Source organism: Balaenoptera ricei, chromosome 13 (assembly GCF_028023285.1).
Source record: "Balaenoptera ricei isolate mBalRic1 chromosome 13, mBalRic1.hap2, whole genome shotgun sequence".
In the NCBI taxonomy this organism is placed as follows: Eukaryota; Metazoa; Chordata; class Mammalia; order Artiodactyla; family Balaenopteridae; genus Balaenoptera; species Balaenoptera ricei.
In genome coordinates, this window is record NC_082651.1 from 12,675,140 (window position 1) to 12,690,459 (window position 15,320).

Sequence of the window (15,320 nt, forward strand, 5' to 3'; positions counted from 1 at the left end):
GACATGAGACTCCTTCCCATAGGAGGGTGTTACCTTCAGGGAGACTGAGGAAGAGTACTGCCCCCACTTTGAGAAGAGTGTGTCTCAAGGTAGACGTGAGGTAGAGGGGAGGTAGAGTAGGGTGGTTGAGTGGTCTGAAAACACCAGGTCACCCCTACAGGTGGAAGATGATCACACAAGCTTCACTTGCACTCTCTTTGCCTTGGCTTTGGGTGGCCAGGGCGTGAAAAAATCATCCTGAGACTGCCAAATTGCAGCCCCTCTTGCCCGCCTTGGATCCTGTTGTTCAGGACAAGGTTATCCTGTCTTTGCCCCACCAGCTAGCTCAGGCTTCCTTCACCCATTCTCCATTCCATCTCTCCTAGGGTTACCGGATTTAGCAAATAAGAATCCAGTTACTTTACAAGTTCATTGCACTGTTGATTTTGTGTCATACCTATACCCATAATTATTGGTGGTCTATCTGAACTTTAAATATAAACGGGTGTCCTTTATTTTCTCTGGCAGTCCTAGTGCGGTTGATCAGAACTAGCTCCACAAGTTATATACTTTCATATTCTGTTGATTAACAGTGTATTCCCATTTCTGAAGGGACCAAGTATCATTTTGTAGCAGATTCCCAGTTTGTTACAATTTTAAACTCTGACTTGGTAACAAATGAATGTTTTGGACAAGATTCACGTCCACCCACTAGCAGGACACACCCTCTCACTTCCCTTGGTCTTGGCATTAGTTCCTTTCTTCACCCATTTTTGGGCTACGGACTCCGTTTCTATTTTTAACTCTCCCACGTATATCTTGCCGGTTTCATGCCCTCCTTTCCCCTAGAACCCACTGAGCACTGTTATAGAAACCCGTCTTCTTCTAGGAACATGCCCTCCAAGAGTGTCCCTGTGCCTGGAAATGGTCCAGGGCGTTGTTCCGGAAATGGGGCAGGGGTGGGGAGCCAAGGTTTCCTCCACCTTAGTTCCAGCGCTTGGTCACCAGGAAGTAGGTGCAGACTCTAAAGTGAAGAAACAAAGAGTGATTTCTGCCAACAGCCACCACCGAGATAAGCACACAGCTCCTGGTTTCTCCTCTGGTGGCTCCTCAGGCCAACTGGTACCCTCTTGTCACCCCGCAGAGTCTGCGGGTCTGAGTCAGAGGTGAGGCTCGGCCCCAGCGCCACCCTCATGGTATCCACTAGGGGATTTGGAATTCCAAAATGTTGATTTGTGGCCCCTTGACCTAAATTGCAAACATACATATCCTGAAATAACAGCATTGTGTTTCCACACCCCATAATTGCAAGCCCATTATTATCAGAAATATTATTTTGTGGGTTTAAGATTTTTTCCCCCAAATTGTTTTTGGTGGCTTCTGTTTTGTCCAATACTATTTTTGTCTTTCTGATTTTATAAGTACAACATATTTTAGAAGTTGTGGGCTTTCCTGGTGGCACAGTGGTTGAGAATCTGCCTGCCAATGCAGGGGACACGGGTTCGAGCCCTGGTCTGGGAGGATCCCACATGCCGTGGAGCAACTGGGCCCATGAGCCACAATTACTGATCCTGTGCGTCTGGAGCCTGTGCTCCGCAACAGGAGAGGCCGCGATAGTGAGAGGCCCGCGCACCGCGATGAAGAGTGGCCCCCACTTGCCGCAACTAGAGAAAGCCCTCGCACAGAAACGAAGACCCAACACAGCCATAAATTAATTAATTAATTAATTAATTTTTTAAAAAAAGTTGTGAAAAATATACAGTGAGAGAAAACTCTGCATGATCCCCATTCCCAGATAAGAGGTTTCCTTAAGGGAAAAGCTGGAAGTTTAGCATAAGACTGAATTTTGCTGGGAATCCCTCTCTCTTGCCTGTGCATACAGAAGACATCTGGAGAGGGATGTGGAGAAACTGGTGGAGTTTATGGAGAGAAAGATGAGGTACAAGGACTCAGGGGAAAGAGCTGATGGGTTTTTAAAAGATTTGGAGAAAAGCTTGTTGGGTGAGGTGCACATGACCCTCTCCTATATCTCCCCACCAAAAAATGCCATAAAATCTACACTATCTATGTTTGCTTTTGGAGTTGAATCTATATGGGAGTGGGAATTGGAGGGTAAGAATAAAGGACATGCTAAAATTAGCCTCAAGGCAAGAGCAGAATTCCTCAGGAGACATAATGAAAAGAAATACAGATTTTTTTAAAAAAAATTAAGTATCTCGTCTTCTAAAGTAGGATTTGGGAAATATTTTCTCTAAAGGGTCAGACAGTAAATATTTCAGGTTTTGCCCCACATACGATGTCCCTTGTCTTTACTGCATATTCTGTGAAACAGCTGAAAAAAAAGATCAAGAACTGAAGTGATTCTGAGAGAGGAAGAGCTACTTTTATTATGTTATATTATAATGTAGAATAATTATAATGTTATGATGACGATTATTTGCTCTGTGACCTGCCGGAGTGAGAACACTTATTTTAGGCATTTTTCATCAGGTCCTCAATTGTTGCACAAGTGAGTAGCATGAGTAATACACAGTGATCCTGGTGGGAAATTTAAGGTGTGGCCCGAAAGGAAGCAGGTACTTCCCCTCAGTGGAGAGGAAGGGCCATGTACACCGAATGCATGAATGCCCCAAGTCTGACATTCCTACCCCCTTACTAACGCCTGGTCCACAATTTTACTCTTCATTTAGGTCGAGGAAGTTGAGCCACTGAGTCATGGCTCAGTCATGATTTTTAACACATCTGCTTCACCACATCTGTATCAAATCGAGCAGCTGCAGGCTCTGGCAAATTACAGCATCGGTGTGTCCTGCATGAATGAAGTCGGCTGGTCTGCAGTGAGCCCTTGGATTCTGGCCAGCACAACCGAAAGAGGTAATTCCTGGGGTTCAGAATGCATATTGTGCCCGATGGCATGTGATGAAACAAATCCTTCCCAGTGGCCTGATTCAGAGTTTAACTTTTTCTTTTTCTTTGTGTGGCCTTTGTCTCTGGAGGATAATTTTATGGAGGTGACCAGTGAAAATGGGAAAGATGTTTCCTTCTATAATTGAAAAGGGTTTAGTGACAAACCTTATACTTGCTATGTATAGGGAATATTTTCTTTTACATAGGAAGATATTAATAGTAGCACACTCTTTATAGCATATATTATTTTAATTAAAATATAAATATGTGAAAGTTATTACTCATAGCATCAAACTTAAGAAAGCTAATAAATGTGAAAGTGGCTAATGTTCAATAAGCACCTACTACATGCCAGGGACCATCTTAGGTACTTTACATGCATTATTTCATTAGCTCCTCATAGCAATCATATGAAGTAGGTACTGTTGTCTCTACATTATTTTCTTATAGCAAATTTTATTTACATCTGTAAACTTTCATTTCTGTGTGCTGCTTTTGATTTCCAAGAGTTTGTATTTTTTTATGAATATTGGAGTCAATATTGTAGTTATGTTAGATTTGAATTGTCCGGTTTCCATTATTTCCCAATTTAGAGCTCTGGATTACTCAGAACCTCTTTCCTGCCCTTAACTCCAGCCTTACATAATCAGTGCTCCAATTTTAATACAGACGGTGGGACAGGTCTAGGTCATAAATTGTTAGGGCTTAATCCTTGAACAAATGAAACTAGTGCCAAGATTGTAAAATATCTTAAATGAGGAAGAAAAGCCTCTGAGAACAATTTTTATATGGTGTTTCATTTTCATTCAGTTCAAAAAACTTTCTGGTTTCTGTTTTGATTTCTTCTTTAACCCATTAGTTACTTAGGTGTCTAACGTAGTTTCCAAATATTTGTATTAGTGATTTCTAATTTCATTCTGTTGGGGCCAAAGAACATAATTCATATCACTTGAATCCTTTGAAATGTATCGAGACTCATTTTACAGCCCAGAACATGGTCTATCTTGATAAATGTTCCATGTGTACTTGAGAATGTGTATTCTGCTCTTATTAGATGGAGTGTTCTATAAATGTCAACTTGGTCAAGTTAGTTGACAGTGTTTTTCAAATTGCATACTTATTGATTTTATGCCTCCTTTTTCTATCAGTTATTTAGACGGGTGCATTGAAATCTGTAGTTATAACTGTGAACTTATCTATTTCTATTTGTAGTTCTAGCTGTTCACATATTTTGAAGTTCTGTTATTTTGTGCATAACTGTGTAATATTACTATGCTCTCCTAATAAATTGGCCACTTTATCATTATGAAATTATTTTCTTTATCTTTGGTAATATTATATTCTGTGAAATCTATTTTATCAATATTAATATAGCCATTTTACTCTTTCTTTTGATTACATGGTGTATCTTTTATTCATACTTATTTTTAACTTACTTGTATCTTTATATTCAATGGGTATTTCATGTAGGCAGTACTTTACTTCACAATCCTTGCCTTTAAATTGGGGTATTTAATCCATTAAAATGTAATGATATCATTCATATGGGTAGATTTACATCTGTCTTCTATTTGTTCTGTCTGTAATTTGTTCCCCTTCTTTTGGATTAATTGAATGTTTTTATTCTATTTTATCTCCTTTGTGACTTATTAGCCATAACTCTTTTTTTCTGTTCTTTCAATGGTTGCTTTAGGGTTTATAGTATACAGGTTTAACTTATTACTATATACCTTCAAGTGATGTTATACCACTTCAGGTATAGTATAGGAACCTTAAAATAGTATACTTTCATTTTTCTTCTCCAGATATTTATGCTATTGTTGTCACTCATTTTACTTTTACATATGTTATAAACCCACACTAGATTGTTATTATTTTTGTTCAAATAGTCATAATCTTTTAGAGTGATTTATATAATTATAAAAAACCTATGTTTACTCAGTTCGTATTTACCCAAATGGTAGTTACCATTTCTAATGTTATTCATTTTTTTGGTGTAAATCTGTACATATTACCATGTGGTATTATTTTCCTTCTTCCTAAAGGATTCTTCATTACTTCTTGTAGTGTGAATCTCGGTGAGAAATTCAGCTTCTGTATGTCTGAAAGAAATCTTTATTTTACTTTTGAGGGGTTTCTTTGACCTTCATTTTGTAAGATATTTTTATTAGGTATAGAGTTCTAGGTTACTCCACTGTCTTCTTGCTTGCATTGTTTCTGATAACAAATCTGTGGTATTTCTTAATTTATTCCTCTGTGTATAATGTGTCTTATGTCTCTGGTTTTCCTTTTGTATTTGATTTTGAGCAATTTAATTATGATGTGCCTTGGTGTAATTTTCTTTATATCCATTGGGCTTGGGGTTCATTGAACTTCTGAGGTCTGCATGTCTATAGTTTGCATCACATTTGGAAAATGTTGGCCATTGCTTCTTCAAATATTTTTTCTGTTCCCACCTCTCCTCTCCTTTGAGGACTCCAGTTACCCATGTATCATATCACTTGAAGTTATCCCTAATTCACTGATGCTATTACTTTTTTCCCTGCTTTTCTCCTTGTGTTTAATTTTGGGTAGTTTCTATTACTATGTCCTCAAATTCACTAATCTTTTCTTGTGCAGTATCTAATCTGCCATTAATTCTATCTAGTGTATATTTCAACTCTCACATTGTAATTTTTGTCTTTTTTTGTATCTTTCCTGTCTCTACTTAACTTTTGGACCATATGGAATACAGTTATAATAACTGTTTTAATGTCCTTGTCTGCTAATTCTAACATCAGTCTTATTTCTGGAGTGGTTTTGATTGATTCATTTATATTCCTATTGTGGAGAGTACTTTCCAATTTTTCTACATGTCTGGTAATCTTTGGTTGGATTCCTGACATTGTGAATTTTACCTTGTTGAGTGCTAGATATTTTTGTATTCTTATGAATATTGAGCTTTGTTTGGGGTCACAGTTAAGCTAATGGGAAAAGACTGATCCTTTTGGACATTGCTTTTAGTATTTGTTAGGCTGGACCAGAGAAGTGCTTCATCTAGGGTCAACTATTACCCACAATTGAGACAAAACAATTATGTGTACTCTACCCAGTGCTCCTTGAATCATTAGATTTTCCAGGCTGATTGATGGGAACAGACACTATTCCTGGCCCTGAGTGAGGCCCAGACACTCTTATCTTAAATTTTTTCATGTGGTTCTTTTCCTGTCTTCCTCCAGAGTCATCCTAGTGACTCCTTTGCCGTCTCCTGGGCGTTTGTCTTTCTTGGTTTACTGTCTCTCATTCTCATGGAGCACCTTCTCAGTTAGCTCTAGAGAGAATATATATATATAAATAAAAACTATGGGACCTTGCATGTCTGTTTGTCATACTGGATTGGTAATTTTTCCTAATAGAGAATTTTAGGTTGGAAATGATTTTCCCTCAAAATTTTAAAAGTATTTCTGCATTGTTTTTTAGCTTCATGTGTCATTGTAGAGAATTTTGATAACTTGAGTTTTCTAGGTGAACTGTTTTTTAGTTTTAATTTTTTTTTAAACTTATTTTAAATTTATTTATTTATGGCTGTGTTGGGTCTTCGTTTCTGTGCGAGGGCTTTCTCTAGTTGTGGCAAGTGGGGGCCACTCTTCATTGCGGTGCACGGGCCTTTCACTACTGCGGCCTCTCTTGTTACGGAGCACAGGCTCCAGACGCGCAGGCTCAGTAATTGTGGCTCATGGGCCCAGTTGCTCCGCGGCATGTGGGATCCTCCCAGACCAGGGCTCGAACCCGTGTCCCCTGCATTAGCAGGCAGATTCTCAACCACTGCGCCACCAGGGAAGCCCCCTTTAATTTTTTTTAATATCTTTTCTCTTTAATCATGGCGCTGTAATGAGCTGTGATGTGGGATTTGTTTCATTCATCATCATAGGCATTCGATCTAGGAATGCAAATGCTTTGGTTTTGAGACTTTTTCTTATACATTTTTTCCTTTAAAAATGTTCTTCTATTTTTCTTTCCAGATAACTGTATTAGACATTTGTTGAAACTCTTTAATTGCTTACTCAATTTTTTTTCCCTCAAATTGGCCTCTTTTTTAAAATTTTTATTCTACTTTTCTTTTGGAGATTTACTTGATTTATCTTCTAATTCTTCTATTGAATACTTTATTGAAATTGGCAATATAATATATAAGAATAATTTTATTTTTCATTGACAGTTTTTTCCAGTTCTCAATTATGAGAGCCTTTTCTTATCTTTGGGTATGTTAATTATTGGTTTTGTTTGTTTGTTTGTGTTTTAGTTTTCTCTAGTTCCCTACATTGTCTCTGCCTCCTCTGAGTGCTCTGTCCTGTGTTTTGTTCTGGTCCCTGACATTCATGAAGGAGGCCTCCCCAGCCTCTTCTGATCTTCCACCGTCTCTCCTATTGAAGAGTGAAGAACCAGCGATTGATGGGAAGCTCTGTGAGCGTGGGTGAGGCTTGTAGGCTTCACTGTCAGGTGATTGGGCAGCGACCTAAGTGTTTTAGTTTGGATACCCCCAAGTGTCAATATTGGCTTTCTTTCCCCTGGAGCCACTTACTTCCTCTAGAATTGAGTCTCCTGTCTGCTGCCTCAGGAATATGAACACGGCTGCTGATGCTCTAAGATCAGGTGGGGAGGAGCCAGAGGCGGAGTCCCCCTCAGTCAGTGTACGAACTTCCACTTATTTCCCTAGTTGTCAGCCCCTCATCGTGCCTCCATTCTACTGGTGCCCCAAGTCCAGTAGCTTTTCAGTTCAGAGAATAAAGCATCCTGTCTCCTGTGGGAATTTGAGGGATACCTGCCAGCTGTGTGTGGGAATAGGTTAGAAGGATCTCGAGGGCTACTTCCTGATCAAACTTTCAATCTTCCAGTTTTAGTCCCCACTCTGGTCCCTGGGCCCTCCGCTTCTGAGCCTCTCTGTGGTTCTTTGGGGAGAATCAGCTTACTGAGTTAATTACACCTTCTTACTCTGCTTTTCAGCTTTCATATGTATGTTGGCATTTCTCTTCCACTGTTGGCTCCTCTGTACCCTGTGAGTTCATACTGTTTTAAATTTCTTATTGTCATCATAGAGGGGTTTTAGGAGGGAGCAGACATAAAGACATGTTGAGTCAGCTGTGTTTCCCTCTAAATTCTACTGTGTGACTCATTTCATAGGTACAGCTTTAGCTATATATTTCCTAAGCTGAAATTTGCTCTAACTTCATGATTACTGCTCCTGGAATCAGCAGAGACAAAGAGGTTACAGTGCCCTTTTTGTTTCCCTTTCAGATATATCAGAAATATACAATTTAATCTCCCCTAAACACTAATACAACAACAGTTTGGTGTATATTATTGCATATTTACTCTTCCTATATGTAAAATACTTATTTTTTAATTTCTAAAATGGATCATTGATACGTACTTTTTTGCAGTTTTATTCCCCCCCGCACCATTAGATATTCTTTCATATCAATTTACATGGTCTCGCAAATTCTTTTCAGTATGGGGTAGTGAGTATTCCATTGGAAAATTATCAGAATTTATTATATCGTAATTATTGACTGAACATTACATTTATTCCTTTCTGTCACTATTATGCTTCAATGAATATAACACTACCTACAGGAGAATTTTTCTAGATTAAATTCATGGAAAGAAAATATTGGTCAAGAGGCATATTTTTTTCAGCTTTAATAGCTACAGTCAAGTTCTTCCCTCCCAAAAAAGAATGTAGTTGTGATCTTAACTTGTTTCCCAAATTATTTTGTACACATACTGTACCCACATACATACTTTTTCTAAAAAGTGCTTTAACTCTTATTATCCTTGTATATAGACATTTTGACATAAAGTGAATATGTGGCTTGTGTAGAATTTACTATAAACCAGAGAGTGAAAACCAGTGCTAAATTCTACACTTTGTCACCTAACCCAGCAAATAGTATTTGACCCTCTGATCTTCATTCATGAGGTATCTTACACACACACACACACGCACACATGCACACACGCACACATACACATACATGTTTAAACTTATTCACTGATTAGCTCTGTTCAGATCATTAGTAACCTGGCTCTGGACTTTAAAACGTGGCTTCCTTCTGAGATCAGCAGTGTTCCCTGCCTTGTACAGCTCAAATGACATAGAACTGATCCCCAGCTGGCCTTCTTGACCTTCTGCTGCACAGGTGTCTACTGGAGAATCCTCTTGGAGTTGTGTGTGTTTTGCTCCCCCAAGAGGAGTCCGTGAGCTCTACCTACCTCCTTCCCTGTCTTCCACTTCTTTGTTGTTTTAGTTTGGAAAGGGCGTACTTTTTTAAAAAACTTTTATTGAAGTAGAGTTGATTTACAATGTTGTGTTAGTTTCAGGTGTACAGCAAAGTGATTCAGTTATACATTCTTCTTCAGATTCTTTTCCATTATAGTTTATTACAAGATATTGAATATAGTTCCCTGTGCTATACAGTAGGTCCTTGTTGTTTATCTATATTATATATAGTAGTTTGTATCTGTTAATCCCAAACTCCTAATTTATCCCTCCCCCTCCTTTCCCCTTTGGTAACCATAAGTTTGTTTTCTGTCTGTGAGTCTGTTTCTGTTTTATAAATAAGTTCATTTGTATCATTTTTAAAGATTCCACATATAAGTGATATCATATTATATTTGTCTTTGTCTGACTTCGCTTAGTATGATCATCTCTAGGTCCATAGTGCTTACTTTTTGTGTGTATGTGTGGCCTTTTTAAGAGAATTTTATTTGAGTGGTTCTTACAAAGATTGTTGCAATATGAAAGTCATTTGTTTGATAGAAATATCAAGCTGTCTTGTCAAACACACTAAAGTAGCCCAAAAATATATTTCAGAGCTCACAGAGCCTAAAAAGAGCAAAGATTATATGCAACCAGACAAAACCTATTTCTGCATTTCCTATTTCTTGCTCAGACTGCTTTGCTTACCAGCCTGTCACTAAACATCTTGAGGAAACGCAGGGATCATTTTGTTTGGAATCTTAGACACGAAGCTTACTTTTTTAAACTCATGATATCTTAATGGTCCTCGATTGAAAAGAAGGTGGAAGTCCACTATTTTTTTTTTTTAAACAAAAGTGACATCGAAGAGATTTTATCATGAAGGAAGTGTTGGAAAATGAGAAGAACTAACATTTTCTGAGTGCCTACGATGAACTAGACGCTGTGCTAAGCACTTACATACCATATCTTAATAAATCTTCATAGAACTGTATGAAAGTCCACTATTAATCTCAGTCTCATTTGAGTGCTTTGCATAGAAAACTAAAAAACCAAACGTACAAAAACCAAGAAGAGAATGACTGTCTATGTGCCTTTCTTCGTACTTCCTCATCCTTCTCTCCTTTCTCTTTTGTAGCCCCGTCCGTAGCACCTGTGAATGTCACTATGTTTCTGAATGAGTCTAGCAACAAGGTGGATGTCAAATGGATCAAGCCTCCAATTAAGCGGCAGGATGGGGAACTGGTGGGCTACCGGATCTCTCACATGTGGCAGAATGCAGAGACGTCCGTAAGTCTGAACTTTAACAGAGTGCACTTGTCTTCTTGGATTTGCTGATTTAATACTGCTTTAGGAGCTTTCCTTTTGTCGTGAAAAGGCCTGATATTATTGGGTTAGGCAAGGCACCTTTCAATGGGAGATAAACAATGTAGTAAACATTAGAAGTGCCTGAAAATTTAACAAAATTCCAAGAAATCTTTGGGGCTTTCCTCACTCACTCTTCATCCATTCATTTATTTCATTAGTCAATGTGAATAGAACTCATCCTCTGTTGTCACCTGATTCTTGCCTTCAGGGAACTTAGACTCTTTGAGGAAGACAGTGTGAACTACTCAGAGGGGTTACCGGGCTTAGCGGTCCTGCAATTCATAACCTCTTGGAAATTCCAGAAGATGATTGTCAGGGAAGACCCCCAGCCTCATAGCGGATGGCAAGAGTAACTAGAGCCCGAAGGAGAGGGCTGAGCAGGCAAGCAGGTGGATTGGCACAGCTCTGTAGGACTTACTGCATATAGCACAGCTTTCTTAGACGTGACTCCAGTCAAGCCCAGAGGGCCTTCTGATTTTGATTGCTGAGAGGTCTAAAGATGGCGGGAACATCTGACCCAAGACAGAAGTGGTGAGGGGGACAGCTGACTGTGGTTAGGTGGGCAGCTCCCAGACAGGCCCCTTTCCCACTTGCGAAAGGAAGAGGGTTGAGGTGACACTAACTTCTCATGACACAGAGTATCTGTAGAAGAGCAGACGCACTGGCTTTATCCTCAGGACTGTCTCTTCTTTACCACCACTGCGGAAAGCATGCTTCTTTTGTGCTATTACAGTCCTCATTGATCTAACCCTGGTAACAGCTCAGACTTCAGCACCCTCGTGGCATCTGTAGGGCGCATCACAGGAAAGTTACAGTTTCTTGGCACGAGAGAGGAACGGGGTGAACAGCTGCACTGACTGATGATGTCCAGGCTTTGTGTCGGTCACCTTTAACCTCATACCACCCAGCTTTTACCAAAACTGCTGTCTTCCAAAAGAACAATTTGAATTTATTTTTTTTCTTTTCCTGCCTCAGTTTACCTATCAGGAAGCAGACTGTCAGAAGCAGTAGTGATGGAAAAGGAAGAGAGCTTAGAAATCCATGGTTTGTTCGGCCTCATAGTAGATGATAAAAGGATGCTATTTGTACCAGTCAAAACCCTGCTTAAGAGAGTTGCAGCTATGAGATAAGAAGTCTCTCATTTCCTGGTCTTTTGTCTCAGAGCATTTGTGCAAGGTGCCTATTGATCACATTTGCACACTGTCCGAGTCAGAGGAATCAAATGCCTCTCTTAGAGGATGGCTCCTGCTTACAATACTACATTCTTAGTAGAGATACATGAAGGTCCAGTGATTGCATTCTGATTCAGTAGGAACTTTGGTTGGCGGAAAATAGCGATTCTCAGCAGACACTTGAGTGATGTGGAAACAAACCGGTTTCTTTAAAGAGCTGCAGGTCATCCTTTCTCCTTCTCCCCTGGTGTGGGTGAAAGATACTTCTTTAGGGGGGGACCCCTGAAGCTGAGGCGTGCTGAAGGGCAGGAGTGATGAAAGCCTTACAAATGACATGACGTGGCCAAGGAGCCTAACACACAAGTGCCAATAACACCCAGCCTTGCATTCTCTCTGCCCTTTGTTCAGAATGCTCCCCTCTGTAGTGAGAACGATACCGCCACAGTTAGGGCTGTGACCTTTCCAGTCATTACCTCCTTGGAGATGCTAGATCATCCCAGCAGGAAGGTCATTTGCGTTGTACTCATGCTCTACTCTGCGCATCACGACAGTCTTGTGACAACAGAAGACTTAGTGGCTCACTTTACTTTGGGTAACATTCTCTGAGGCCGCTAAGCTCCCAGCTCACCAGGCGCAGCTGGAGACAAATAAGAACACTGAAGAGAAGCTCAGCCCGGGAGGAGCCTAAAACCCCCTTCCAAAGTGAAGCTTGAAATGACCTCTGTACCCATCACTTCGCTTCCCTAAACTCCCTTCTTTTCCAATGGGCAAGAGTTAGACACAACTTCCTCTCGAAATCGTCCTTTCATTTTCATTTTAAAACTGTTACTGGGGACTTCCCTGGTGGTCCAGCAGTTAAGACTCCACGCTCCCAATGCAGGGGGCCTGGGTTTGATCCCTGGTCAGGGAACTAGATCCCGCACACAGTAACTAAGACCCAGTGCAGCCAAATAAATAAAAATAAAATAAATATTTTTTAAAAAAGAAAGAAAACTGTTACTAAAACTACATCTTCTTTATGTAAGGTGATGAAATTGGATATTTTTGGAAGATATTCTTATTTATTACTCTAATAAGGGAGGGTTTTTTTGTATGGAATTTCAGAACTTTCTTGAAGTCGTCTTTGGGTGGGTTATTACAGTTTGCTGGAAATTTAGTTTTCAAAATTTGTACCTTCAGTATCCTACAACTGTGTGTCACTCTCAGACTAAGAAACTCCTGGTATTTACTGTATGGACATTTACTGTATCTTGATGAAGTCATCAATGTGTTTTCACTCTCTTTTTCTTGCTATCCCTTGCCTTCCAAATCAAAGCTTAAAATACAAAGGTCAGGATCAAGTAAAATCTGTTCTCCTTGAAGTTGGAGCTGTGCCTTGCTCATCTTTGTACCATCTGAACACAGGACCTTAAACTTGCTCTGTAGGCATTTATGGCACTATGAACTTGATGTATGGACCTGGCTGACATCTGAACCAGCAGGAGAATTTCTCTCTCTGAATGGGACAGTCTTTTGATGAGTGTGGACCGGTATTTCTTGTCCCATTCCCATAAAGTGTCAGTAGACCTGTGAGAATTCAGTGAGCAGATAAGTTTATAAAATACTGCGTACTATACCCCCTTCTGGAAGACCCGCAGTGTATACTGGCAAGTTCAAGGTTCTCCAGTGTTCTGCAATAAATAAATCTGTTTACCTTTGACCGAGATTTGCCCGAACCTTAGACAGAGACTCATTTTTATACGTGTCATTCTTGTAGAGCTCATTGTTTTGGGATTGGGGCTCTAATGCTGGTTTAACTGTGTTTGGAAAGGGTGGAGATCTTTGATCAGAAGGAAGTTTCATAGCCAATTATGATGGGCCAAGAGACATGACATGTAGAACCAGCTTCTTTAAAGACACAGGGAAGCCACAGTGCACTCAAGGCTTCCTTCCTTGGGCCCAGACCCCTGCCTCCTAGCAAGCTGCATGCCTGGAGGGTAGATGTGCCCACTGCCTCTTCCCTTTCCTCATTTCTCCCTCTCACTCACTGTCACAGGAGGGCAGAGCATGCGAACTAGTGTCATTTTAAGGTAAAAAGAACAGGTGGGGTTCTTGTGAGACAGGCCAGACAGGGGTCTGAAACATTTCTGAAACCCAAGGATCCATCAAGAATGGTACCTTTTGCCTGGAAGAGAAAGCTACGATGAAGAGCAACTCCATGAATGGGTCAAATAAAATTCTTGGTTTGGGAACTAGACAGCCTTGGTTATTTTCTCTAGTGCACCAAGACTTGAAAGATACTACTCGCTCAGTTCTATCCTAGAGCTTTTCAGTTATAGGGAAAGAAGATCAAAATACAGCACCTTACAGGTGCTATAGGAATGTAGGAATAATAATAACCATCATCAGTTACTTACAGTGTTGATTACTTACAGACCCTGTGCCAAGTGTTTTACATAAAAGGCCTCATTTAACCCTTACAAAAACGCTGTGAGAAAGGTACTATTTTCTCCTTTTTCATTTGAGGAAACTGAAACTCAGAGACATTGAGTAACTTACCCAGAGTCACACAGCTTAGAATTGCAGCACTGAAATAAGAACCCAAGTCTGACTGACTCCAAAGCCAGTGCTTTTCAGAGCCCCACTACTCTTCTCCAGATGCCCTTGGCTTTCTCCACAGTACAGTGTCTCTTGTTCAAATTCCACAGCGTGGCCTCTTAGCAGAAAGAAGTGAAAACAGGACAGGTTTCAAGAGTAAGATGTGAGGGTTTTACACTGATGATTGTGCATTTGAAGCCCTTTTGAACAAGTTTGTTGTCACATGGGGTAGTTCTTTCCCTACTGAAGGTTACTGTTATTTGAGGCAATAAAATGGGCCATATTCTTTTTTTTTTTTTTTTTTTTTAGCCTAAGTAGTTTTATTTATTTATTTTTGAATTTTATTTTTTTAATACAGCAGATTCTTATTAGCTATCTATTTTATACATATTAGTGTAAATGTCAATCCCAATCTCCCAATTCATCGCACCACCAGCACCACCCCCGCTTTCCCCCCTTGGTGTCCATACGTTTGTTCTCTACATCTGTGCCTCTATTTCTGCCTTGCAGTCCAGTTCATCTGTACCGTTTTTCTCGATTCCACATATATGTGTTAATATATGATATTTGTTTTTCTCTTTCTGACTTACTTCACTCTGTATGACACTCTCTAGGTCCAACCACATCTCTACAAATGACCCAATTTCGTTCCTTTTTACGGCTGAGTAATATTCCATTGTATATATGTACCGCATCTTCTTTATCCATTCGTCTGTCAGTGGGCATTTAGGTTGCTTCCATGACCTGGCTATTGTAAATAGTGCTGCAGTGAACATTGGGGTGCATGTGTCTTTTTGATTTATGGTTTTCTCTGGGTATATGCCCAGTAGGGGAATTGCTGGGTCATATGGTAATTCTATTTTTAGTTTTTTAAGGAACCTCCATACTGTTCTCCATAGTGGCTGTATCAATTTCCATTCCCACCAACAGTGCAAGAGGGTTCCCTTTCCTCCACACCCTCTCCAGCATTTATTGTTTGTAGATTTTCTGAAGACGCCCATTCTAACCAGTGTGAGGTGATACCTCATTGTAGTTTTGATTTGCATTTCTCTAGTAATTAGTGATGTTGAGCAGCTTTT

The 15,320-nt window shown here is 39.8% G+C and overlaps 1 protein-coding gene across 2 annotated transcripts in view; it reads left to right on the plus strand.

Annotated features, from left to right (window-relative positions):
• The window catches only part of MERTK (MER proto-oncogene, tyrosine kinase), a 114,933-nt gene that overhangs the window by 59,305 nt on the left and 40,308 nt on the right, over positions 1-15,320 (plus strand). For both annotated transcript variants that reach the window (XM_059942216.1, XM_059942217.1), the window contains exons 7-8: positions 2,670-2,853; positions 10,263-10,414. In XM_059942216.1, coding sequence (XP_059798199.1) covers positions 2,670-2,853; positions 10,263-10,414 — 336 coding nt within the window. The remainder of the gene's footprint in view (positions 1-2,669; positions 2,854-10,262; positions 10,415-15,320) is intronic.